At 35.6% G+C, this 27026-nt stretch overlaps 1 protein-coding gene across 8 annotated transcripts in view; it reads left to right on the top strand.

Moving 5' to 3' along the window:
* rftn1b (raftlin, lipid raft linker 1b) overlaps window positions 1-26750 on the top strand; it is a 400288-nt gene extending 373538 nt beyond the window's left edge. For all 8 annotated transcript variants that reach the window (XM_087288120.1, XM_087288116.1, XM_087288118.1 and 5 more), the window contains 3 exons: window positions 2802-2905; window positions 17657-17732; window positions 25875-26750. In XM_087288120.1, the coding sequence (XP_087144246.1) occupies window positions 2802-2905; window positions 17657-17732; window positions 25875-26330 (636 nt within the window). In that variant the 3' untranslated portion in view covers window positions 26331-26750. The remainder of the gene's footprint in view (window positions 1-2801; window positions 2906-17656; window positions 17733-25874) is intronic.
* Window positions 26751-27026: the final 276 nt, after the last annotated feature.

Raw genomic sequence — 27026 nt, 5'->3', positions numbered from 1 at the left:
GGGGAGGTTTAAAGACTGTACCAAAAAAGGGGGGGCGGGGATTACAGGAGTTTTCCGGTAGAAATAAAAACAGGATGGTTGCAGGAGATTGGTCTGAAATACGTGAAACTCCCCGCAAAAATGGGAGTGTTGGCAGGTATGCTTACCAGTTTTATAATGATTTGACCAGCTATAGTTAAAAATCAGACTGTTATACTCTTCTAAGCATAAGGGCTTATTATACGGTTCTGTCGCCATCTAGTGGATAAAAAACGTCAACCTTATTAGGTTTACCTTTATAGCAGGTTAATAGCCACCGATGAGCTCTCTAAAAAAATTGGGAACATTTTAAAATAGGCACTATTTTTATAAATAAACTGCATAGTTGTAATCTAAACAACTACATTCTCAATGAAAAAAGCCTCAAAAGAACATTTTGTACATATTACAACTGTAATATTTGTCAAACTGTAGTGTCTCTCTGCTTGTTGCTGGCTATATGTGGGCAGAGACACAAAATGAAGGGTGAAGAGGCCTTTGTGTGGTGTTACTGGCGAAATAATACACGGCTATCAGCCAATCACATTCGAGAACTGGACAGAACTGTTGTATACTATATTTAGTCCATTCTTGAAAGTATTAATAAAATAATTATGAATAACAATAAATGCTTCAACCTAGTTTGAATTACGTGTGCTACGTGTGTTTATGTATCTTGTATAAAGTTCAGTTGCTCTTATTAGGTCAACTGAAGGTAGCGACTTATGAAGGCAGCAAACAGGATGTGAACACATACGGTTTTAGAACACAGGCTCTGGACTTATCTCCATCTGATGAAGTCCCCTCACTAGTCATCATTTACTCAGTCTGAGCATTCCAGAGTGACTCAGATATAACTGTAGGGTGAATGCAAGGCTGTGTCAAAACCACTGGAATATTGCTGCATGTGAAGCATCATGGTTCAGCTCTCTCGTGTTATCATTATGAGTATGACCGCATGGCTGACACGCGACATGGTTTCCTTTTTGAGGAAGGTGCCGTTAAACCACACTGAGTTCCTGTGCACTGAAATGCGACTAAGCGATCGCACTGAAACCACAGCACAACCTCCAACTGCTCAACAACAAGCTGGTTCTGATGAGCGCCGCTCTCTGAATTACACATGCATGCGTTGGTGATCTCGCTGCACAATGCATATTTAACTTCAACATCTGTGTCATTAGCAGAGCAGAGATTAAACTTTCATCTTTGTCACTTTAAAGAAAAAAAAACTTGTGTGCGAGATGTAAAAACCTATTTACAAGATGTTAAATAAGTCACTGATGTTCCTAGAGTGTGTATGTGAGGTTTTCAGCTCAAAATACCTCACAAATAAAGATTTATAACTCTCTGAAACTGACCCTTTTAATTTTTGATCCTAACTGTGATGTTTTGGTGACTGTCGCTTTAAATTCAAATGAGATTGTGCCTGTGTGTCAGCATAGTGGCAAATTCAAAAAATGACTAATGTCATCTGTGTGAAGAACTGAAACTGCAAAAAGAAGTGTCTCAGAAGAAGGAAGTCTATGGAAGCTACAGCATCAACTTATAATCTAATGGCACACGGCTGCTTCTCACTCAGGGCTGTTTATGCTAATGAGGGAGAGGTCATCACTAATGAGAAATAAATAAATCAAATCAAATCAAAATCAAATATAAAGATGAAAAATATAAATTAATTAGAATTATGGGCCAAACTGGGACCCTTAAATAATGTATTTTAATCTTTGATCAAGGATTATTATTTTCAGTATGACTAATATGATTTTTTTATTGTTTGTTGTAGGAACTGTTACTCTTTTAGTGTGTGTCTTCAGTAAATCATCATACAAATGTATTATAATATCTTTTATTGCTCAGAAAAAATTACCCTCATGCATACTGAGACATTTTAAACCACTTTATTTATTTACAATTTATCATTACAACTGTGGCAATGCAAATGTATTTTGCCATAATAGTGTGTTTTTGCTGCCATTTTAATATATTCTATTAAAACAACTATATTTTTTGCTATAAGTAAATGGCAAAAATTCCCCCATTAGACGTCATTCAAATTGCAGTATTTAATCTCAGAATCTCAGAAATAAATGCATTTATGAATAAACTAACCTTTTGTTGGAAAGGCTTCAAAATTAAATTACAATGACAATTAAAATATTGTGTTAAAATTCCCAAAATAAATGTGTTTTTGGAAGTTTTGAGTAGGACTGATGTTGAAAAAGAAACCAGACAGTAAATGTGGGTGAAAAAGTATATGGTATTTTCATGATTATTTTTCTTTCGTCCTATGAATCTTTTTAAATGAATGCACATTACACTTTTATTGTTATAAAGCTTTTAAAAAATCATCTTTGACCCAAAAACACCTATTAAAAATGACACCTTTTCATTTTCAACCACAGTAAATGAATGGGTAACTATGGTAACTAAGCCCACATCCCCAGTATATGACAGAGCGCTGCCTGTCTCTACAGCTACAGCATTTATCATTGAAATTAAACAGCTATTACTCATCAGCATCATCTACCAAGAACTGTCCAAGACCGATAATGATTTAGATTTAAAAATGGAAGTTGGGTCAACATTTTCAAACTCATAAACATGCAAATTACTCACAGCATGCTCCTGTGAAATAGCAAACAATGGACAAATTAGTGACAGACACCATATAAACTATTCGTCATTAAGGCCTCAAAGGCTCAGATCAGTTTTAAGTCAGCTATTTTATTTTCTCTACATTTTGTAGCAAATTTTACACTGAATGTTTTTCTTTTTTTCAGGGTTTGGAGGTGAAGACAGACTATATTCCACTGCTGCAGTCACTGGCTTCATTCGGATGGAGACTCACTTGTGTTCTGCCAACACCCATCACTAAAACCAACAGGTACTATACACAATTACAGTGTTACACAGTGTAGATTACACCATAAAACATACAGTTTCTTTAATTTAATTTTTAATTTTAAGTTTCTTTATAACTTTAATTAATTTTTTTTATTTAAAATATATATAAAATGTTGTTAAAAAAATTGAAAACTGCTTTTATTCTAGCCGAAATACAACACATAAGATTTTCTCCTGAAGAAAACATTATCAGACATACTGTGAACATTTCCTTGCTCTGTTAAACATTGTTTGGGAAATATTAAAAAAAATAATAATACTCAAAGGAGGGCGAATAATTCTGATTTTAACTGTATATATATATATATATATATATATATATATATATATATATATATATATATATATATATATATATTTATATATTGTAGGGATAGTACAGATTGACCCAAAGAATGACCAGTCTGGTAGATGAAGAAAAGCCGGAGTCAGATGGTTTAAAAAAATAAATAAATCAAGTTTACTGAAGATAGTTTGCAGTTAAATCAGCAGAAGCCAGCTTCAACACTTACAATGAGTTCCTAGGCCGCTCTTCTTACAATCACCAATCAATAACAATTATACTCTTACATAACGTCATTAACTGCGTCATACATATAGGTGTTCTAACCTGATTGGTTAAAACACAGATAGACTAGAAACATTTCCACGTGGGGTTTGTGCGTATATTCTGAACAATATTTTAAGCATAAACGTCAGACATCCCTTAGACTGATTAGAGCTGACTCCAGACCTGTGAAACAACAATCAAATAGAACACACAGACTTAAAGTATAATCTGTTTCTTATCCAAGGCGGAGTGTACTGTCAGCCGTCTTTATCGAGACTGGTTAAAAACTGGTATAATCTACATTCAGGCAGTTATATTCTTACTATACAAAGTCTATCTTGAATAAAAGTAGAATCACTTTAAAAGAATTAACCGTAAAAATAGCAAAATCACTTTAGACATTTTAGATAGTAATAACTACTAGAAATAATAATACAAACAGTTGATTCCAGTCCTCAGCCATCAGTTCCACTCAAGGTCTCCGTGACCTCTGACCTAGTTTGATGGCTTCTGAAAATAGTTATAAAGAGACAGGCAAATGCACTGAACATTCTTATATTAAGCAATGTGTTAACTTATTCATTAATCAAAATCAATTCAAAGTTAAATACTCATTCAAATGATCAAATAATTATTTTTAATAAAAAGCAGAAATCCGAATCTTTCAATATATATATATATTTATATCTTTATATATGACTTTATATATGACTTTATATATGATCTTTATATATGACTTTTGGAGTCAGCTCTAATCAGTCTAAGGGATGTCTGACGTTTATGCTTAAGATATTGTTCAGAATATACGCACTATATATATATATATATATATATATATATATATATATATATATATATATATATATATATATATATATATATATGTATGTATATTTTACAACACCAACCCAGACAATAGGTTACTTCAAATTATTACAAATGTCAATAAAAGTATTAAAGTCACCTTTTCCAACTACAATACCTAACAAAAGTCTTGTTGCCTATCCAAGTTTTGGGAACAAAAAATAATAATTTGACTTCTAGTTGATTATTTGGTATCAGAAGTGGCTTAAATGAAAGGCAAAGACCTCTAGATTACACTTATTTTACCAAAACAAAATATGATCATGCCTTGATTTTTTATGATTTCATTAGAACAGTAAGGTCTGACTTTGCTTAGACAAAAGTCTTGTCACTGAACAGAAATAATGTCCAGTACAGAATATAAAGTCTCCCATGAGCTTGGAGGACTGCATCCATACATCTCTCACATGACTCAAATCACTTATTAATAAAGTCATCTGGAATGGCAAAGAAAGCGTTCTTGCAGGACTCCCAGAGTTCATCAAGACTCTTTGGATTTATCTCCAGTGCCTTTTGACTTCAACTATATCCATCTGACCATCACTGATCACTGGCCATACAAACAAAGTTGAGCCATATTAACTATGCATTTGATCTGAGAAGCATTGCTCCAGCTACGAATGTGAGCTCCAGATCAGCTCGAGTGTGTTTTTTCTCTCCTATGAGATGCTGTACTCGAGTGTAGGCAGGATTTCACCGCTCTGTCATGATCCGTCTCACACAGAGAGGGAAAATACACAAAGCATGGAAAATATGTGAGGAATTGGCGGCGTTCTAGATGAGTTTGATTCATGCATTTATAATGGTGTTCATGATATGATGCTTAGCTTTATGCACTGCTGTAATTCACATTCACAACACTTTCCTCTGCAGAATGCTAATTTGCAGTTGCAGGAAAGCTGAAGCTGCATTACAACAGAATTATATTTTATTCTTACTAGAGGTTTATAAACTAGACATCATCAGTGGTTAAAGAAAGCATATAGTCTATATTCATCTATATTAGCTTATAATAAAGTTAGCATAAGTATTGACAATGTTTGCCTATGATATTTGTCTCATCAACAAAACATCCACTCACCGGCCACTTTATTAGGTACATCTGTCCAACAGCTCGTTGCGCAAATTTCTAATCAGCCAATCACATGGCAGCAACTCAATGCATTGAGGCATGTAGTGATAGTCAAGACGATCTGCTGCAGTTCAAACCGAGCATCATTTCAGACTGGTTTTTTTGAACATGACAACGAGTTCACTGTACTCAAATGGCCTCCACAGTTACCAGAACTCAATCTAATAGAGCACCTTTGGGATGTGGTGGATCAGAAGATTCACATCATAGATGTGCAGCCAACAAATCTGCAGCAACTGCGTGATGCTATCGTGTCAATAGTGAGCAAAATCTCTGAGGAATATATTCATTTACTTGTTGAATCTATGAAACCAAGGATTAAGGCAGTTCTGAAAGCAAAAGTGGGTCCAACCTGATACTAGTAAGGTATACCTAATAAAGTGGCCTGTGAGTGTAAATAATATTGAAAGGTCTCCTTGATGCAAGATATGAATAAATGTGAAGTTGCTAAATTTGGTGACAAAATCCCTACATTTGCAACACAGCACAAAATGGTCATTCAGGGAATTCACTGCTAAATTATTCACTAGCCCCAACCCTTATTTGCCTGTAAGGAAACGACAGTCAGGATTTCCTAAAAACATGCAACATTAATGACAAACTAGACAGAACTGTTGTATAAATAAATAAATAAATAAATAAATAAATATACATATATATATATATATATAAATATATATATATATATATATATATATATATATATATATATATATATATATATATATATATATATATATATATATATATATATATATAGTTGAAGTCAGAATTATTAGCCCCCTTTGATTTATATCTAGTAATAAAAATTGTATTTCCTGTCATCATGACAGAGATAAAATAAATCAGTTATTAGAGATGAGTTATTAAAACTATTATGTTTAGAAATGTGTTGAAAAAAATCCTTCTCTCTGTTAAACAGAATTTGGGGAAAAAATAAACAGGGGGCTAATAATTCTGGCTTTAACTGTATATTTAGATTTGTAAACTCGACAAGCATTTTACATGAGAGTATTTACGTGTGATTTACTATATTTAAGCTTTTAATCACTTTCCCAGTACTGGGTTGTGGCTGGAAGGGCATCCACTGCATGAAACATATGCCAGAATAGTTGGTGGTTCATTCCGCTGAGGTGACTCCTGATAAATAAGGGAGCTGAAGGAAAAATGAATGAAGATTTTAATCACATTCAATCACATTCAATTTAAGGTTTGTGGCAGTTAAATCACTGCAATTTGCACTGTTATTTAATCACCCAAAAAGCATCTCTTACTCCTTTTTTATATGTGTGTGTTGTAATTAGATTACATTTACCTGATTATCATCAGCTCTGCTTATATTCGGCCTAATTTGCACTGGATAGATTGCCTTGAATTAAGCTGCTGTGTATTTAATTTACATTGTCAGTAGATCACTCTCAGACCGTTACACTCTTAACTGTGCTTTTATGGGATTGCACACATGCTAATATTTAATAAATTCGCCTCTTAAAGACGAATACGTTTTTAAGGCCATAGTTAGGGCATCCAGAGTTATGAACTTAATAATTATGATCAACAATATTGACCTTATTCTAAAATGCGGAAGTGCGCCTGTTTCCGCGATTGTCTTAGAACTTCCGATTCAGTCGCCTATGGGAGAAATGACTAGGAATAATAAACGGCAGAAAACGGTCAAACTACTTTCTCTACAAACAAATGTTTGCATGACTACACAGACCAAGTAGCATTATATAATAAGAAAATATCAAATTGCAACATCAAGCTGCGTAGTGAGCAGTTGTTAACGTCAAAAAATGAATGGAAGTGAATGTGACCTGAAGTCGCGAGACAAAAAGATTCAAATGGCAGCGCCCGCTCGTCGGCGGAGAATAAGGTGAATAGTCAACACAGGCTAATGCTTCAGCCTACACAAAATGTACTTAAAAGATTCACTGCAGTTTCTAGATGAAATGAACACTAGGAGGAAATATGACAACAACAAAAAACTTTAGTTCCTTTTCACACTAATAATATTTACAGGTACATATTAAGTACTTAAGTATAATGATTATTTTCATTCAGTAGTTTGCACAACGTCAAATAAATACTCTAAAACTATCGGTGTCTGAGCAAATATGTTTGCGTTACCTATCTATAACCATATGGACAACCTTTCAGGCATGGTCAGTTTGCTCGGTAGCTCACGTTGTACGGTGTTGCTTGTGAAACAAAGCACTCAGGTTTGAGTTAAATCAAGGTAAAAATATGTGGTCGTAGGTATCGAGTTCAATACTTTTTAGACACAGACCAATTCTACTTAAACATGCATAGACGTGATTATCACCAAAACTTTGGATCATGTTCAATATGTTGCATGATCGGCGTTACTTTCATAATTATTTTACAAAAACACTCAAGTAATTAATTTCCATTGATCTAAAACATCCGTCAAATGAATTTGATCAAGGCAAAAATGCATGTTAACACTGTAAAAAAAAAAATAGTATAATTTTCAATTAGGAGCTCATCGGATATAAAGAAAATTTTCTTTTACGTTTGCTTTTGAAAACACTATTGGTTGGGTTAAGGTCATTGGTTTCGCTTGGTGATTTGTATGACAAGTCCCGCCTTCTTTTGGATATGTATCTGAAAGGTACAACAAAACAAACTCTATGTAATGTATTTCAGATTTGCGAAAACGTAGACAGCGCCCTCTAGTGGATCTGTCATCTGAAACGTGCAACAAATCCTACCCGGAGCAGCGTATTTTACGTTTAAGGCTGAAGCACAAATTAACAATTATTCATTCATTCATTTTCTTTTTGGCTTAGTCCCTTTATTAATCCGAGGTCACCACAGCGGAATGAACCGCCAACTCATCCAGCATATGGTTTACTCAACGGATGCCCTTCCAGCTGCAACCCATATCTAGGAAACACCCATACACACTCATTCACACTCATACACTACGTACAATTTAGCCTACCTAATTTACCTGTACCGCATGTCTTTTGACTGTTGTAGAAACCCACGCAAACACGGGGAGAACATACAAACTACACATAGAAACACCAACTGACCAGGCCGAGGCTTGAACCAGCGACCTTTTTGCTGTGTAACAATTAACCTGGGTTTAATATAGCGACTATGCACACTCCTGTTCAAACTGCTGTCAGCAAGAACAGACTTTAAGAGGCAGAGAACATTAGCGATCAATCGATTTTTGTGTAAACACACTATGGGGCGTCAATTCCCGTTTCAACCCGAAAGCAATGGTACGACCCACACAGACTAATAGTACATCCCAAAACTCATGACAAAGTGCTGGGGGTGTAAAGGACTCATTGGGCCGCATTGAGAGTCAGACTCGGATGTAATGACAGAACTCCTCTGTTTGTGCATCGTAATGAAATGTCAATACAAGCTAACTGATGACTCCTGTAATGGCGAGTGGAAGCTTCTGGCGACGTGGAAACCTGAAGTTCATCTCCATCTGTCAAACCCACGCCTGCGTCAGGCCGATCCCGCATTGGCCTTTCTCCCATGAGTCAGCCTTCTATCCGTCCCGCAGCCCCTGCTGATTAATTACGGGCCTATTTTAAACTTACACAAAATGCCACAACACACAACAGCGGCGGCAATGTGGCTAATTAATCAAAACGCTGTCCTAGATACTACAGACCCGTCACTATTCAATGTCTTAGCTTGGTGAAATACTTGACCTTGTTTTCTTGGGTGGCGGGAAACGGTGTGGTAACTAATTGGTAAAACTCAAATGGAACTGAATCATTTGAAACTATTCGCATTGTAATTTGCATTTTTTCCCCCCAATTTCAGTTTAAAGGAGAGCAGATTTTTTTTACATATGCACGTGAATGCGTCAGACCGGAAACGTAAGGTCATGCAGCAAGTTTCACAGATCGCTGTATTGGAAAGTTCAAGCTTGGTGAACTCTGACCTGCTAAATCGGATCACTTGACTGCGTGAGACCAATCGAGGATCAAAACATGACCTCCCTGGACAGAAATTTAAACTATTGACCAATCGCTCGCTTTTTTAATGTCTAATAATCTTGTTTCGCAAGCTCAAACTCTAGTGTGAGTGCAGCATAAGAGCTTGATTAGCTGGTTCAGGTGTGTTTGATTAGGATTGGCCCTCCAGGACCAAGTTTGCACACCCCTGACCTACAGTAATTAACCTAGTAAAGCATCTAAATTGCACTTTTAGCTTAATAACTAGTAAAATATCATATCCTGTCAGCACGTCAGAGACAAAAGAAATTATTTTTAAAAAAATGGTAATTTAAACTATTTTTAAAATGTGTTAGAAAAAATGGTCCCACTTTATATTAAATGTCCTTAACTAATATGTGATTACACAGAAATTAATAATTATTTACATTGTATTAATTGGGTAAATACATGTATTTACTGTGTACTTATGATTGATTAAATACCTGTATGTAATTACATCTGTAATTAACTTCTGTAATTACATTTGTAAATATGCTGTTGACCATCCCTTACACCTTAACCCACCCTTAAACCTACCCTTACCACCAAACCTGTCCATAACCCTACCTCTATCCCAACTCAAAAGCACCACAAGTGCTCTCAAATACATTATAAACACAGTAAGTACAATGTATTTATTTTTTGATGCAAGTACATAGTAGTTATGGACACTTAATATAAAGTGAGACCGAAAAAATCTTTCTCTCTGTTAAACAGCACTTGGGAAATATCTGAATGCGCATTTCACTGGATGGCTAATAAATCTGCATTCAACACTATATAAAGCACTAAAATATAATAGAAATTTTACCTTGTTTTTTTGGCTGTTGTTGTTGTTGTTTTATTCTAGTTACCCTCACATTTGTAAGTATAATCTGCAGAAAATGACTTTAAAAAAGAAGTTCTTCTCCAGCAATCACGATCACGAGTCGTGTCCAAACAAACATGATAATTCCACGGCACTTGTTTGAATGCAGATGAGTTTGTTTGTTATCTGCACTATAATATTTCCACACACACACACAGAGACGCTGGGTTCTCATTGCTATGCATCACAGCGCACCGAATCCTTGTACATTCATTACATTCAAAATTGCTGAAGTTACCATTCAATTAAGCCTTTAATGATGGGGGATTGTATAGGCGGCGCGTGTCGTCCTCTATAAAGCGGAGACTAGTTTGGATGCTGGCGAGATTGAAGAGCAGAGCTGTAATTTCACCGTCCAGCCACTCGTTTACATTTGAATGGACTGAGGCTTGCAGGAATTCGGGTTTTGCCTCTTTGATTTAAGCAGGAAGCAGTTGAATAAATATACAGTTCCTTGACAAGCAAGAAAATAGGAAGTGGGAATGGAAAAACAAAAAAAAAAGCAGGGCGAATTAGACATTTGGTATTGATTGCAAGCTTATGCCAGACATGCAGAGGCCTAGTTGAAAGTGGGAGTGTAAGAAAATTTGAGAATGCTTAATACACTCCATATATATATATAAAATATATATATATAAAATATATATATATATATATATATATATATATATATATATATATATATATATATATATATATATATATATATATATAGCTTCATTGTTTTATGTTGAATCCACTTAAGTTTGTAAAAATCCATTAAGTTACCTTAATCGATTTGTGTCGGGACAACACAATTTTGACAACAACACAAACATTTTTACAGTGTATATTGGCTGAATTTAAGCAAACAAATTAAATTTAGTAATGTTCAACTTGATTTGTTTGTTTAAAGGTGCAGTAGCTGATTGTCTTCAGAACATGTGTTGTTGTGCTGTTTAAAAGTCTCTTCACATTCCAATAGTCATGATTAAAGTAAATGATCTACATATATTTATATGTATTTTTATATTCTGGATAAGGCATAAAACTAAAAAATGTTGATCCAATTAAATATTGTCGGTCTCAATTATGACAGGTATCTCAAACTGTCTGTCAATAAATTTAGATTAGAATTTCTCTCTGCCTCTTTAAGCACACAGATACGTCACTCGTGCGCACACGTGAAGCACGCATCTACTGCTGACAGAGAGATGTCATCCGCAAACTCTGCATCAACCTGAGCTTCATTCTTTGCCATTCCAGATGACTTTATTAATACGTGATTTGAGTCATGTCAGAGATGTATGGATGCCGTCCTCCAAGCTCATGATGGAGTCATACACAATATTCATTCTGTTTCCACTGCATCATGACTTTATATTCTATACTGGACATTATTTCTGTTCAGTGATAAGGCTTTTGTCTAAGCAGAGTCAGACCTTACTGTCCTAATTAAATCAATAAAAGTCAAGGCATGATCATGTTTTATTTTGGTAAAATAAGCCTAGTCTAGAGGCCTTTGCCTTTCATACAAGCCACTTCAGATACCAAATGATCAACTAGAAGTCAAGTTTGTTGTTCATAAAGCTTGGATAGGACAATTACATTTGTCTAGTACAGGGGTCGGCAACCCGCGGCTCTAGAGCCGCATGCGGCTCTTAAGCGCTTCCCTAGTGGCTCCCTGGAACTTTTTCAAAAAATGTTTGAAAATGGAAAACGATGAGGGAGGAAAATATATTTTTTGTTTTTATATGGTTTCTATAGGAGGACAAACAATCTTAACGTTTTCCAATGCAGTAAAAGTGTGTAGAATATTTAATTTCAACATTTCTGTCAACGAAGATTTGCATCATAGCCTGCGACACACGTTTCTATCAGCAGGGCGGGATGCCAGACAGGTAGCTGTTGTAAACAAACCGGCGGCTGTGTGATGCGCCATGGACCGCAAGCTGTCTTTGCCAAAGATGTACAGCGGGGCACGCTTTCTCATTGTCCCTCCCTGAGAGAATTCTAAGAAGCCTATCCCGACCACTCACTCAACAGTGATTATTTACAAGGTGCGATCGTTGATATGCAAACCCCTAACCCCAACCGCCATTGGGGGAAAAGCAAATCGTACTAAATTGTACGAATTAGATCGTACGAATTCATACGAATTAGCCACTAAATGAAAAAGTTACGAATTGCCGTGAGATTGTGTTGGTTGAGCACATTCCCAGGAATGACTCGAGCTGATCTTGAAATGGAAATGGCAGGCTGCGTTTTATTGCACTGTTTGTTGCCCAGATAAGGGGCACGTTGTGCACGTTCATTTTGATGTTGTTTTTTGGAATCCTCAAAATAAAATAAAAAAACATTAAGAAATCTGATTTCTTTATTGCATTTCTTTAATTTCATCAAAGCAAAACATAATGCAATAATATTGTAATGAAGTTAAACCTGATCATTAAACATAATTCATTAATATTGTAATGAAGTTAAACTTGATCATTAAACATAATGCATTAATATTGTAATGAAGTTAAACCTGATCATTAAACATAATTCATTAATATTGTAATGAAGTTAAACTTGATCATTAAACATAATGCATTAATATTGTAATGAAGTTAAACTTGATAATTAAACATAATGCAATAATATTGTAATGAAGTTAAACCTGATCATTAAACATAATTCATTAATATTGTAATGAAGTTAAACTTGATCATTAAACATAATGCATTAATATTGTAATGAAGTTAAACTTGATAATTAAACATAATGCATTAATATTGTAATGAAGTTAAACCTGATCATTAAACATAATTCATTAATATTGTAATGAAGTTAAACTTGATCATTAAACATAATGCATTAATATTGTAATGAAGTTAAACTTGATAATTAAACATAATGCAATAATATTGTAATGAAGTTAAACTTGATCATTAAACATAATGCAATAATATTGTAATGAAGTTAAACTTGATCATTAAACATAATGCATTAATATTGTAATGAAGTTAAACTTGATAATTAAACATAATGCAATAATATTGTAATGAAGTTAAACTTGATCATTAAACATAATGCAATAATATTGTAATGAAGTTAAACTTGATCATTAAACATAATGCATTAATATTGTAATGAAGTTAAACTTGATAATTAAACATAATGCATTAATATTGTAATGAAGTTAAACTTGATAATTAAACATAATGCAATAATATTGTAATGAAGTTAAACTTGATCATTAAACATAATGCATTAATATTGTAATGAAGTTAAACTTGATAATTAAACATAATGCAATAATATTGTAATGAAGTTAAACTTGATCATTAAACATAATGCAATAATATTGTAATGAAGTTAAACTTGATCATTAAACATAATGCATTAATATTGTAATGAAGTTAAACTTGATAATTAAACATAATGCATTAATATTGTAATGAAGTTAAACTTGATAATTAAACATAATGCATTAATACTGTAATGAAGTTAAACTTGATAATTAAACATAATGCATTAATACTGTAATGAAGTTAAACTTGATCATTAAACATAATGCATTAATATTGTAATGAAGTTAAACTTGATCATTAAACATAATGCATTAATATTGTAATGAAGTTAAACTTGATCATTAAACATAATGCATTAATATTGTAATGAAGTTAAACTTGATCATTAAACATAATGCATTAATATTGTAATGAAGTTAAACTTGATCATTAAACATAATGCATTAATATACTGTAATTAAGTTAAACTTGAACATTAAACATAATTCATTAATATACTGTAATTAAGTTAAACTTGAGACGGCATTGTACAACAGAGTAGTCACCTGGCGCGTCATTCTCTACAGGATACACTGCAGGGAAAAGAACATTTAATCATGAAGGCTCAGTATGTATTTGTAGCCAACGAAGTCATTTTTATAGTAGGCTAATATAGCTAATATAAATACATACAGCATGTGTTGCCATCATTATAAGGCTTATATAAGGCTTTTAATTTTTTGCGGCTCCAGACATATTTGTTTTTGTTTTTTTTGGTCCAATATGGCTCTTTCAACATTTTGGGTTGCCGACCCCTGGTCTAGTAGTTTAGGTGTTTTAAACATGCAGCAAAAATCTTTTTTTTTTCTTTGAGTGTAACCCAACTCCGTGTTCTCAGAAGATTACGCGGCTTATCTGAACTCTTTTTTATCAACTTTTAAATGCAGGTTTTACAGCAAAAACTCTATGTTTGCTCAATGATGTGTTTAAGTTTCCTGCTCTACACGTATTGGTGATAAAACCCTGACAAGACGGCAGAAAAGAGAGATTTAGTCATCACAGGATTTCACCAAACACATATTTTGTTCATCCTTTCAATGCCGGATGTTCCCATTGGGGCTCACGGCTAAAATATTTAAACAGATCTCCAGGGGTTGGGGGTTTCTGCACCATCCAGCATTATTGGAGTTATAAATACTAGATAAGATGCTGAATAACCAAATGCTTCCAATAAACAGAGAGCGGCTGCTCTGCAAAATGCTGGAAAAACATCAAGAACTTAAACTGGCTGAGCATTTACAGCTGGTGTAAAATTTAAAATGACCTTTGATTTTGGTCTGCTATGCCATTCTAATTATTTTTAATCAAATGATATTTTATTGTGTAGTTTTTGTTTGATTTGGTTTTTTTTAATGAACTTTACTTACTATAAATGGATATAATGCAGCAATCAATGCTTTCAGACTTTAGGTCCATGCCACAGCATTATTCATATAATTTTTAGCACTGAATGTGAAATAAAATAACATTTGGTAGTAGAGCAAACACTTTGAGTGAATAATAGTAAAATTAATTTAGCATTCTTTAAGAAATACCGCATCTTTGTTTTTTACATGCTTTAATTTTAGCATTAAATCTGTCTTGTTTAGGTTGGCCTCCAATTTTTTTAGCTGATTATGTTTTAAAAGACTAATTAAACTGTTAATGTAATAATAATAATAATAAAGAAAATTAATTATTCTATTATTTAATCACCATTTTTATCACATTATTATATTTATAAATAACATATATATTTAGTAAGAAACTCAATGCAGCCTTATGTAGTCGTCTGCAGTCACATTGACACCTGTCTATTGGCATAAGAATCCCCCGTAACCCGGACCAATTATAGAGTCACACCAATATTTGTGGGTCATTTGCATTGCCTCAAACACCAAACATTACATATTTCTGTATAATGTAAAAGTAGTCAAAACAAATGACAACAACACAGTGTTGCTTCTTTTTCCTGTAACAACAGCACAGCAGATGACAGTAATCTGATTATTATTATTATTATTTATTTATCACTGATTTATTTATTTTCTTATTCATTTTTTATTTGTTAATATGTTTCTTATTTTGTGTTTAAAAAAATCTAACTTTCTTAAATCTATTAATTTTTATTTTTTTAACATAAAATAAGATTTAAAAAAATAAACAAAATAATAATTAATAATATAATTAACTTCTTGTGGAAAACCTGATGCGGCCCAGCCTCACTCTGGCTCTGCCTCCAGCGGCCCCCAGGTAAACTAAGTTTGAGACCCCTGATGTACTCTAGGTAAACAATGTATGTGCACCTATACAGCATGCACAACATATATGTTTTAAATGGTATAAAACGTGTCTGCAAAACTTGGAATTAAAACTTTTTTGTGCATTAATCAAGCATTTAATAATAATGTCTGAATGACTCCGAGTCACTGAAGTAATGACAAAAGCTTTAAATACAAGAATAAATAATATTTTAAACATAAAAAAAACAATTACTTTAAATCAAAATATTATTTTAAGACCTTATAAATATATATATATATATATATATATATATATATATATATATATATATATATATATATATATATATATATATATATATAAATATATATATATATATATATATATATATATATATATATATATATATATATATATATATATATATATATATTAGGGATGTCAAAATTAGCGCGTTAACGCACATGATTAATTTGAAATATTTAACGCAAATAACGCAGTTGCAGTTTTTTTTATTTCCTGTTGTGGCCGATGTGTGTTCAGGGCCAGCTCGTCCATAAAGGCAACCTAGGCGGCTGCAAACCCCCAGGTCCTCACATTCATCTGCTACACCCATCTGCTACACCCCTCCCTCACGGTCCTCAGCCTTCCATATGAATAAAATGGCGTGATTGCCATTTGCCTAGAGCGCCACTTCAGCTTGCTCTGGCCCTGCGTGTGTTAAACGTGCAAAGAAATATGCCGTTTCCTCCAGAGTTTCATGCTATTTCGGGTGTTTCATTTCTAATATTTAGACTTTAACTGCAGTTCAGCAGTTCACTCTCATTCAGCATATTTTCATTCAGGATGTTTTAATGGAATTTGATACCGCATGGCGAACAGAAAGAAAAACCTCTGCATTTCGGGACTCGCGTGGTCATTTAAGATAATCAAAAATCGCTGTTTACATGGTCGACTCTAGATCAGTATTATCTTAATCATCAAAGCTGAGTATTGGTGTCCATGTGAATGAAAGTGCCAGATGAATTCGCAAGCTGTCAAAGACAATTCTCTGCCCTTAAGCTGCGTCCCTCAAATGTTTCATTAAGTTTGACGTGTTTCCCCCCTTTTTTAAGCATCTACTTCACGTTCCTCTGTCAGAATCATTGCTTAGTGGAATGCTTAGATTGCTTAGTTTAAGCAAATTTGATGAACGCGATCGTGCGCGTGTTGATGAATCTGAAGGAATCCCTCTCGCTCACCGGCACTGCGCATTGTCTCTTTCTGTGTGCGTGTGTGTGTGTAGTTCACTTAGGATCCAACATGGAAAGCATTTTTGTTTGTTATTGTCATGGATTGTTTTGAAATTTAAATGGCACTTACATGCCTGTGTTTTTACTTTAGTATTAAATACAGAATTTCGTGATTAATCATGATAAATTACAAAAAAAGTGTGTTTAATCACATAAATTTTTTTAATCATTTGACAGCCCTAATATATATATATATATATATATATATATATATATATATATATATATATATATATATATATATATATATATATATATATATATATATACATTGCCCAAATAGCCTTAGTTAACTCTTTCCAAACTTTGGATCTGTACGATCAAAACTGAAAGTGTAATTTAAGTTCTTGAAGCCTCAAACCACCTATACACAGTTGCTGACCCCTGAGGGTAAACTGTCTAGCCAGCTAATCCAGCTTCATGGTACTAGCAGTTTGTCTGTAGTATATTCACATTTAGATGACTAATCCACTTCACACCCTCTCTCCTGCAGTGATGGAAGTCTGGCCACCAAACAGATTGTTTTCCTCCAGAGACCAGTGTTGCCTCGCAAGAAGAAAGAATCCAAGGTGCGTGACCCTTAATCCCAGCCACACCACTACTAACACAATGCTGTCACACACTCAGTTAATATTATATTCCTCACACACGTTTACATTCACTGTGGCCCGGTTGAAACATCTACATAGTTTGTGTTAGCAGCCAGAGTCACACACCAAGTGTTTTCACAGGGTTCAATGTCGGCGTCAGGCATTTCCTTAAACGCCACATAAAATAGGATTGAAAAAAGCACGCCCGAGCAGAACAATGCATAATTTAAACAAAGATTTAGCTCCATGTCACTTCAAAGCGAACCGCCGCGAGTGTGTGCTTAGTGGGTGTTACTGCGTGTTTGGCTTTCCCGATGATATTTACTTACATGGTGTTGTCTTCTTACATTTTTTCGGGAAAAAGGACTAACGCAAATGAGCTGTGCCAATCTTTAATCAACCTATAACATTTGCCGATTGTGCACTGTACCTGACAAAAGTCTTGTTTTCAATCCCAGTTGCAGGAGCAACAAATAATAACTTGGAAAAGTGGCGAGGGTAGATTTTTCTGATGAATCATCTGTTGAACTGTTGAACAAATACTGCAGAAGACCTATTGAAACTCACGTGGACCCAAGATTCTCACTGAAATCAGTCAAGTTTGGTGAAGGAGAATTATGGTTTGGGCTTACATTCAGTATGGGGTCTTGCGAGAGATTTGCAGAGTGGATGGCAACATCAACAGCCTGAGGTATCAAGACATTTGTGCCGCCCATTTCATTACAAACCACAGGAAAAGGGCAAATTCTTCAGCAGGATAGCGCTCCTTCTCATACTTTAGCCTCCACATCAAAGCTCCTGAAAGCAAAGAAGGTCAAAGTGCTCTAGGATTGGCCAGCCCAGTCACCAGACATGAACATTATTGAGCATGTCTGGAGTAATATGAAGGAAGAGTCCTCTGGGAGTCCTGCAAGAAAGGTTTCTTCGCCATTCCAGATTGCAGAAAGCCTTTGCCTTTCATGTAAGCCACTTCTGATCCCAAATCATCAACTAGAAGTCAAGTTATTATTTGTTGTTCCTAAAATGTGGATAGTGTACAGTATGTACGGTAGTTAATGCCAAATTCAGATTGCATGATTTTCAAAGTAGTGGTGTCACAGATGTTTTCACACTGCATGACTATCAGGGCTAGCGTTTCATCGCTGCTTTGTTTACACTACAAGATGGATCGGCGACAGGAGCTTTCACATTGCATGACTTTACAATTGGAAGAATCGCCAACAACTTCGTCTAAACTATGTCTCACAACCAAAAACACGTAGTATATCTTTAGTTATTAACTACATAATGAGACAGAAGCCTTTAATGGGGTAGAAAATGTACATATTCACTCACCTCGGTTTGAAGGGAATTAGCAATTTCTCCTCATCTTTCTTTTTTAACTTTCTGTATGAAACGTCAAACAGACACGGGTGCTCCTGTCAAACCTCCACTAGTTTTTCCTCCATTTCTTGGGTCTAAATAAACTGGAAATGAGCGTTTTTAACTTCTCTCCCAGCCTCCCACTGGCCTCCAGATACCCACACACACACACAAGTGAATGCTGCTCTCTCATTGGCTGTAGGCGATCGCTGATGTTATTTTCAGTCAAAACTAATGCACACGTCATGATTTGAATCGCCGACAGCTCCAGATATTCAGCAGGCCAAATATCTATCAGGCATCGGCGACTCATCTGCGATTCTCTCAGATCGCGTCTTTGATAGTTCATACTGTGTGATTGTCACTCACGTGCACGAGCACTGATTTGTCTGTGAATTCAGGCATTTGTCGGCGATTTTTCAAAACCTGACGGCGAGTCAAAATCAGGGCTAAAATCAAGCAGTCGACATAAAAGAGAGCTTAAGAAAAAACATACAAATAGAAAAATACACAGGCAAATTAAATAAACTCGTGCAAATCCCCACAACAAATGCTCGTTTTGATCTAAAACAACAACAACAACAACAAAAAAACAAGTTGAGTAAAGTTAGCATGTGTATTTGTATTATGCCGTCTTCTCCATCGTTAGCCTACATAAAGGGCCTAAATTTTATTTGATTTTTTTTGCAATTTGTTTTGTGAAATATTTTGTTTTGCAATTATTGAAGCATTGCAAATTTATTATTAATAACCATTAAAAAATATTTAGTGTATATGTTAATAAGTTAATTTAGCTATCCTATATAATAATGATTCACAGTTAATCGTCAGTTTATTTAGGCTAATAATATTGGCATTTTAGTTGGCATTTCTGGAGTTTGCATGTATCCTTTGTGTTGGCGTGGGTTTTCTCCGGGTGCTCCGGTTTCCCCCACAGCCCAAAGACATGCGCTTTAGGTGAATTGAATAAACTAAAATGGCCATTGTGTATGTGTGTGAATGAATGTGTATGGGTGTTTCCCAGTACTGGGTTGCGGCTGGAAGTGCATCCGATGCCTAAAACATATGCTGGAATAGCTGGTGGATTAAACTGCTGTGCCGACCTCAGATAAATCAGAGATTAAGCCGAAGAACAGTGAATGAATGATTATGCTAAAGACAATAGAATGGTGTAATTGGGGTGTTCAAATAAACAGGACACCTACAACTTTGTTGATCAATATTCACTGCACAATAAGCAAATCCCAGCCTTGTCTGTCACTTTTTTTTAGTTCATCCCCTTAAAACATCTCCATAGTGGGCTATTTGTATGGTTTGTGAGGATTTGCAGTACATTTTCTATTTGCTTTAGAGTTGTGGGGATTTCTAACATGTGTGCGGTCAATCTGCACTGTGGAAAATGTTGGGTTCCACACAATTCCTTCATGGTGTCCCAACACAAATCGATGAAGTTTACTTAATTATTTTTACGAATTTAAGGATTAAACATAAAACAATTCAGTTGTCCCAAAAGGATTGTCAAGAATTGTGTTGACTCGGCTCATTTTATAAAAGTACACTGTAAAAGAAATCTGTTAATAAACAGTTTCCGTATTTTTGGTGGTTCACAAGTGTTTTCTGTTTATTTACGGTTGTGAATTGCATTGTAGTATGTTGATCCAGCCTGATCTCTAGAGAAAACGTATTTTACGTTTTGGCAGTTTAGTGGCTAATTTGTACGAATTTGTACGAGTTCAGTCGTAAGAAATTGTACGATTTTAAAAAGGAGGCGTGGCACCTAACCCCACCCCTAAACCCAACCGTCATTGGGGGATGAGCAAATCATACTAAAATGTACGAATTAGATTGTACGAATTCATACGAATTAGCCACTAAATGAAAAAGTTACGAATTGCCGTGAGATTGTGTCGGTTGATCTCTGCTCTGTAGACTTTTGATGTTGAAACTGAACTCTACAGTTTAACAATGGGACTTTTATTGACACTTTAGTCAATTGAAATAATATATATAGAAAATAAAAGTCTGTAAAAAGAATATACAAGTATGTAAACATCTTACTAGCAGTATATTACTAGGTTTTTATATGGTAATATACAAAACCAACCCAGACAAAGTATCGCTTTATACAACAGTTCTGTCTGGTTCTCAAATCTGATTGGCTGATAGCCGTGCGATATTCTGCAATAACAGCACTGGTACAGCCTCATCACCCTTGTGTATTACTCCGCCCACATAAAGCAACAGCAGATCAATAAACTCACTACAGTTTGACAAAACTTGCTGCTTGAAAACTCCACTTTTGAGGATTTTTCAGGCAAGAATGTAGTTATTTAGATTGCAACTATGCAGTTTATTTATAGTGACAATGCCTCGCTGGTGTCGGCGGAGTAGAGCAGAGCAAAGAGGGTTGACGTTTCACCACAAGATGGCGACAGAAACCGGATAATACATCCTTAGAGGAGAAAAAACTCAGCATCAATTTTAAACTACAGCTGATCAAATCATTATAAAACTGGTAAATGACATTCTAAGTCGATCTCTGTCTTTTGTATGTTGTAGTGCTGTATTTATACCATAGTAATCTGGTAGTGTTTGCTTTGCTTTGGTTTTTTTCGGGGTTAAATATTGTGATCTCCAGATTGCAACAGAGAAATACTGGGAAATCTCTGTAGACTGATGGCATTTCATGCCGTTCAGCCTTATAATCTTAATCGTACGTTCACACCGAAAGCGGCGAGAGCGTCAAAGTAGCCGGAAGTCATTCATTTTCAATGAGAGGCGGTGGCGATAAGCAGCGAGGAGCAGCGCGGCGCGTCTTCTCCGGTGTGGGCGTCGAGGAGAGTTGAAATCAAGTCAACTTTATGGTAATGAGCTATGACGCGGTTCGGCGGCAAGCAATCAGAATGAAGACATTCACCGCTTGATAGGAGTTCAGAGAACACAGACCTGGGAACTTTGGTTCCGATCACAGTTGTTCCCAAGGGTTTGATGACTGCGGTCGCCGAATTTCCAATTATTTACAATGTTTTCTTACAGGAACATGCATTAAATAACTTACTGGCGAGTTACTAATGTTCATTAATGTTATATAAATTTATCTTTAAAAAGCGGGAATCTCATGCGACGTGACAATACAAAACAGTATAGCTGCTTCAGGATATTTCAGACATATGGACACATATTGGATAAAAAGAGCAAAGCCACACCACATGCAACTTAATCTTCCATTGTTATATGAATTTGATAGGACGTGCGCAACACTTTCATGCTGGAAACATGTTTTATGCAGGAATGCAACTGATATGCTGCAACGGCTCCTTTAAATACGAGATTAAAGTAGCGAGTTTTGACGCTCTCGCCACCGGAGCTGAAGGCAGACAGCATTGTCGCCAGGGCGGCCAGAGCGACCTTGGACGCTCTCGCCACTTTTGGTGTGAACGTACGGTCAGAGAATCATTCAAACGCTAGCTCTAAAGTGACGTTGCTGAATTAGTAACAGTTTCTGCTGTTCTGACGGTCAGCTGCAGATGTGAATGAATGGCGGAAGAAAGAAGTTCCTTATACAAAAGAATTTTGAGACTCTTCGTATTTTATTTTTCTCTTTTATATACATGATTATGCTGTCAAACAGTTATATAAACGCAGTAACACACTCCTAGCAGTGTGATATTGTTGTATATCAACACTGGTGGGACACTAAGGCACTCAGCTGATATATAGTCAAATTGCACTGTTACGAGTGACTTTCATTTTCTTGTCGGCTTAGTCCCTGTATTAATCCGGGGTCGCCACAGCAGAATAAACCGCCAACTTATCCAGCAAGTTTTTACGCAGCGGATGCCCTTCCAGCCGCAACCCATCTCTGGGAAACATCCACACACACTCATTCACACACACACTCATACACTACGGACAATTTAGCCTACCCAATTCACCTGTACCACATGTCTTTGGACTGTGGGGGAAACCTGAGCACCCGGAAGAAACCCACGCAAAGGCAGGGAGAACATGCAAACTTCACACAGAAACGTCAACTGAGCCGAGGTTCGAACCAGCGACCCAGCGACCTTCTTGCTGTGAGTCGACAGCGCTACCTACTGCGTCACTGTAGGCCTTGCCCCTGTTACGAGTGTGATATTGCCAATTTAAACTATTAAAAATGTTAATAAAGTCTCTTTATTTGTACTTTTCAATGTTAAAAGTTGTTAGAATAAAAGATCAAAATGCCATAATGCAATTCAAAAGCATAGATAAATGAGGAAAATAATATGAATCACAAAATACGGAAAACTGCTAAAATATGGATATTTTTACAGTGCTGTTTGAACAAGCCGCACAAATATGTTTTTTGTTGCTAGTGTGGTTTTTTTCTATTTGCAAGTGTTTTCTTAAGTTGCAGTGCGTTGAGCTCTCTGGGCCACCGTATATACATAATTCAATGCTTTGTGAATTCATATTCACAACCACAACAAACTGAAGAGAGAATCTAAATGAACTTTTTACAAAACAAAAACGTCACGTGGCACGCAAGGCCTCCTGTCTCACACATCACGCGTCTGCATCTCAATGAGGACACAACGCCTTTGTGTAAACCCTTTTTTATGCAGGAATCATCTTGCATATTCATAAGACAGAAACAATCGGTTTTTTAGACGCATTTACGCGACTTGAAAGAAACAGGGTTGGAAGCTGAAGGGTTCACTGATTGATAGCAGAGCGAGAGATGCGAACTTCGAAACGTTAGTTTATGCAAATGAAAGGCAGAGACATGTCAGGAAGCAGCCAATCACAGTCATGGTGAGGTCCGATATTTCTACTGCTTAAATTTAAGTGCAAAAATGTGATGGGTTTGTTTTGGTTGTTTTGCAAGAGTAAAAACTGCTTGTTGGTTGAACAGCTAAGGGAGTTTTAAACATTAGCTCACCTAAAAAAAAAAAGAGAATTCTGTTAATTACACAGTTTCAGTCTCCTGAGATCTTTCATTCATCTTCTAAACACAATTGAACATATTTTAGATAATATCCAAGAGCTCTCTGACTCTCCACATACAGCAATGACCCTGATATGTTGATATGATACGTTTTAAATAGGAACTAAAAACATTGGCAAAACTTTTCATGTGACTTCAGTGATTCAGCTAAAATCATACAAAACTCCAAGAACAATTTTTATGATGCATGTGATAGAAAAATAAAAGTAGATATGGATGGATGGATGAACGGATAAAAGGATGGAGAGATGGACGGACGGATGTGATAGAAAACTAAAGTAGATATGGATTGATGGATGGACGGACGGAGGGATAGACGGACAAATGAAATAGAAAAATAAAAGTAGATACGGATGGATGGATGGATGGATAGATAGACGGATAAATGGACGGAATAGAAAAACAAAAATAGAAGTAGATATGGATGGAGGCGACGCAGTGGCAAAGTAGGTAGTGCTGTCGCCTCACAGCGAGAAGGTCACTGGTTGAAGCTGGGTCAGTTGGTGTTTCTGTGTGGAGTTTGCATGTTCTCCCTGTGTTCGCGTGGGTTTCCTCCGGGTGCTCCGGTTTCCCGACAGTCCAAAGACATGCGGTACAGGTGAATTGGGTAAGCTTGTCTGAAGTGTATGAGTGTAAATGAGTGTGTGTGAATGTTTCCCAGAGATGGGTTGCGGTTGGAAGGGCATCCGCTGCGTAAAAACGTGCTGGATAAGTTGGCAGTTCATTCCGCTGTGGCGACCCCGGATTAATATAGTGGCTAAGCTGAAATGAAAATGAATGAATGAATGATATTGGAATGATGGATAGAAGCAATAGAACACAAAAGTAGGGATGGGCGGATGGATGTGATATAAAAATAAAATTAGATATGGATGGATGGATGGATGGATAAAATAGAGAAAAAATAAAAGTAGGAATAGGTGAATGGACAGATTGATGGATTAATGGGAATAATAGAAAAATAAAAGTAGATATGGATGGATGGATGGATGGATCGATGGATGGATGTATGGATGGTTGCGATAGAAAAATAAAAGTAGAGATGGATGGATTAATGGATAGAAGGATGGATGAAAGAGAAAAATAAAAGTAGAGTTAGATGGATGGATGGATGGATGGATGGATGGATGGATGGATGGATGGATGGATGGATGGATGGATGGATGGATGGATGGATGGATGGATGGATGGATGGATGGATGGAATAAAAAATAAACTTAGATATGGATGGACGGAATAGAAAAAAGTAGATGTGGATGGATGGATGGATGGATGTGACAGAAAAATAAAATTAGATATGGATGGATAGATGGATGGATGGATAGAATAGAATAGAAAAATAAGAGTAGATGTGAATGGATGCATGGATGAATGGAATAGAAAAACAAAAAGTAGATGTGAATGGTTTGGAAAAATAGAATAATAGAAGTAGATATGGATGGAATGATGGATAGAAGCAATAGAACACAAAAGTAGGGATGAATGGAGGGATAATTGGATGGATGGATGGATGGATGGATGGATGGATGGATGGGAACAATAGAAAAACAAAAGTTGATATGGATGGATGGATTTTTCAAATAAATAAATGTTCAAACACACATTTTGAATTCTGCCAAAAATAGAAGTGTGCACATTTTTGATTTATCATGAACACTCTGATTTAGGAATCCCTTTTTAAAGAGCGATTTATGAATTATTAATCCATACTTTAAGGCTACGTCTTTATCTCTCACAAAACTGTGGTCTGCATTTCTGTTTTGTTTCAGAAAGTCATCTTTAAAGCAAGAAACAAGTCCAACAAGAACTCGGTCAAAGACGCACCAAAGAACAAGAAGAAGAAAGACTCTACGCCCACCGTGGAGAAAGAGATAAGTGATCAAAAGGCCGAGAGGAGCGTTGAGGACACCAACACAAGTGTGAATGAGCGACGGCCGGAAAAACAGAATAATGAAGCTGACGCTCAAGTGCAGAGCCAACAGAAACAGGACACAGAGGAAGGGAAGTGGGCGGAGGAAGTGACGGCTGCAGGAAGTGAGGTAGGAGGAGAAAAACAAGACGAAGTGAGTGGAAACAGTGAGAAAGATGAAGGTGCTAAAGACGAGGTAGACGGTAAAGCGGAAGAGCAAAGTGTGAAAATAGAAGCTGAAACAGGGTCATGTAAAGACCAGAAAGGTGATGATGAGGGGGACAAACCGGATGAGCCGTCAGCCAATCAGGATTGAGGATGCGCTTAAACCCACAAGACCAATGGAAGATGGAGCTTTATGAATGTTTAAAATGCTACCCTGCAAAAAGAAAACAACAACAAAAACACACACACTTTGCTAATCAAAGTTTTGTCTTGTCATTTAGTATCTAAACATCACTAGGGGCCATTCACACAAGTTTTTTTTTTTTTTATTCCAACATGCTAAATCTTTCTATGTGATAAATAAATATAGTGTTACGTCAGCCAATTCGAATGTTATCACTCGATTGAATGTTCGTTATCAGTGGTTATCAGCTCATAGAAAAGGGCCAGTAGGGGCCTTCTGCACCTATTGGTAGGCTTAAAAGGCAGTAATCAACCATTTACATTTCGGCAAGAATAAAAGCAGTTTTACATTTTTTAAAACCATTTAAGGGTCAATATTATTAGCCCCCTTAAGCAATACTTATTCAATCGTCTACAGAAAAAAACACTGTTATACAATGACTTGCATAATTACCCTAACCTGCCTAATTAACTTAGTTGAGCCTTTAAATGTCACTTTAAGGTGTATAGAAGTGTCTTAAAAAATATCTAGTCAAATATTATTTACTGGCATCATGACAAAGATAAAATAAATCAGTTATTAGAGTTATTAAAACTATTATGTTTACAAATGTGATGAAAAAATCTTTCCGTTAAACAGAAAATGTGGAAATAATTGTGGACC

Source organism: Danio rerio, chromosome 16, assembly GCF_052040795.2.
Source record: "Danio rerio strain M-AB ecotype USA chromosome 16, GRCz13ab, whole genome shotgun sequence".
Taxonomy (NCBI): Eukaryota; Metazoa; Chordata; class Actinopteri; order Cypriniformes; family Danionidae; genus Danio; species Danio rerio.
The sequence above is the reverse complement of the archived record's forward strand: the minus strand, read 5'-3'. Positions and strand labels throughout refer to the sequence as shown.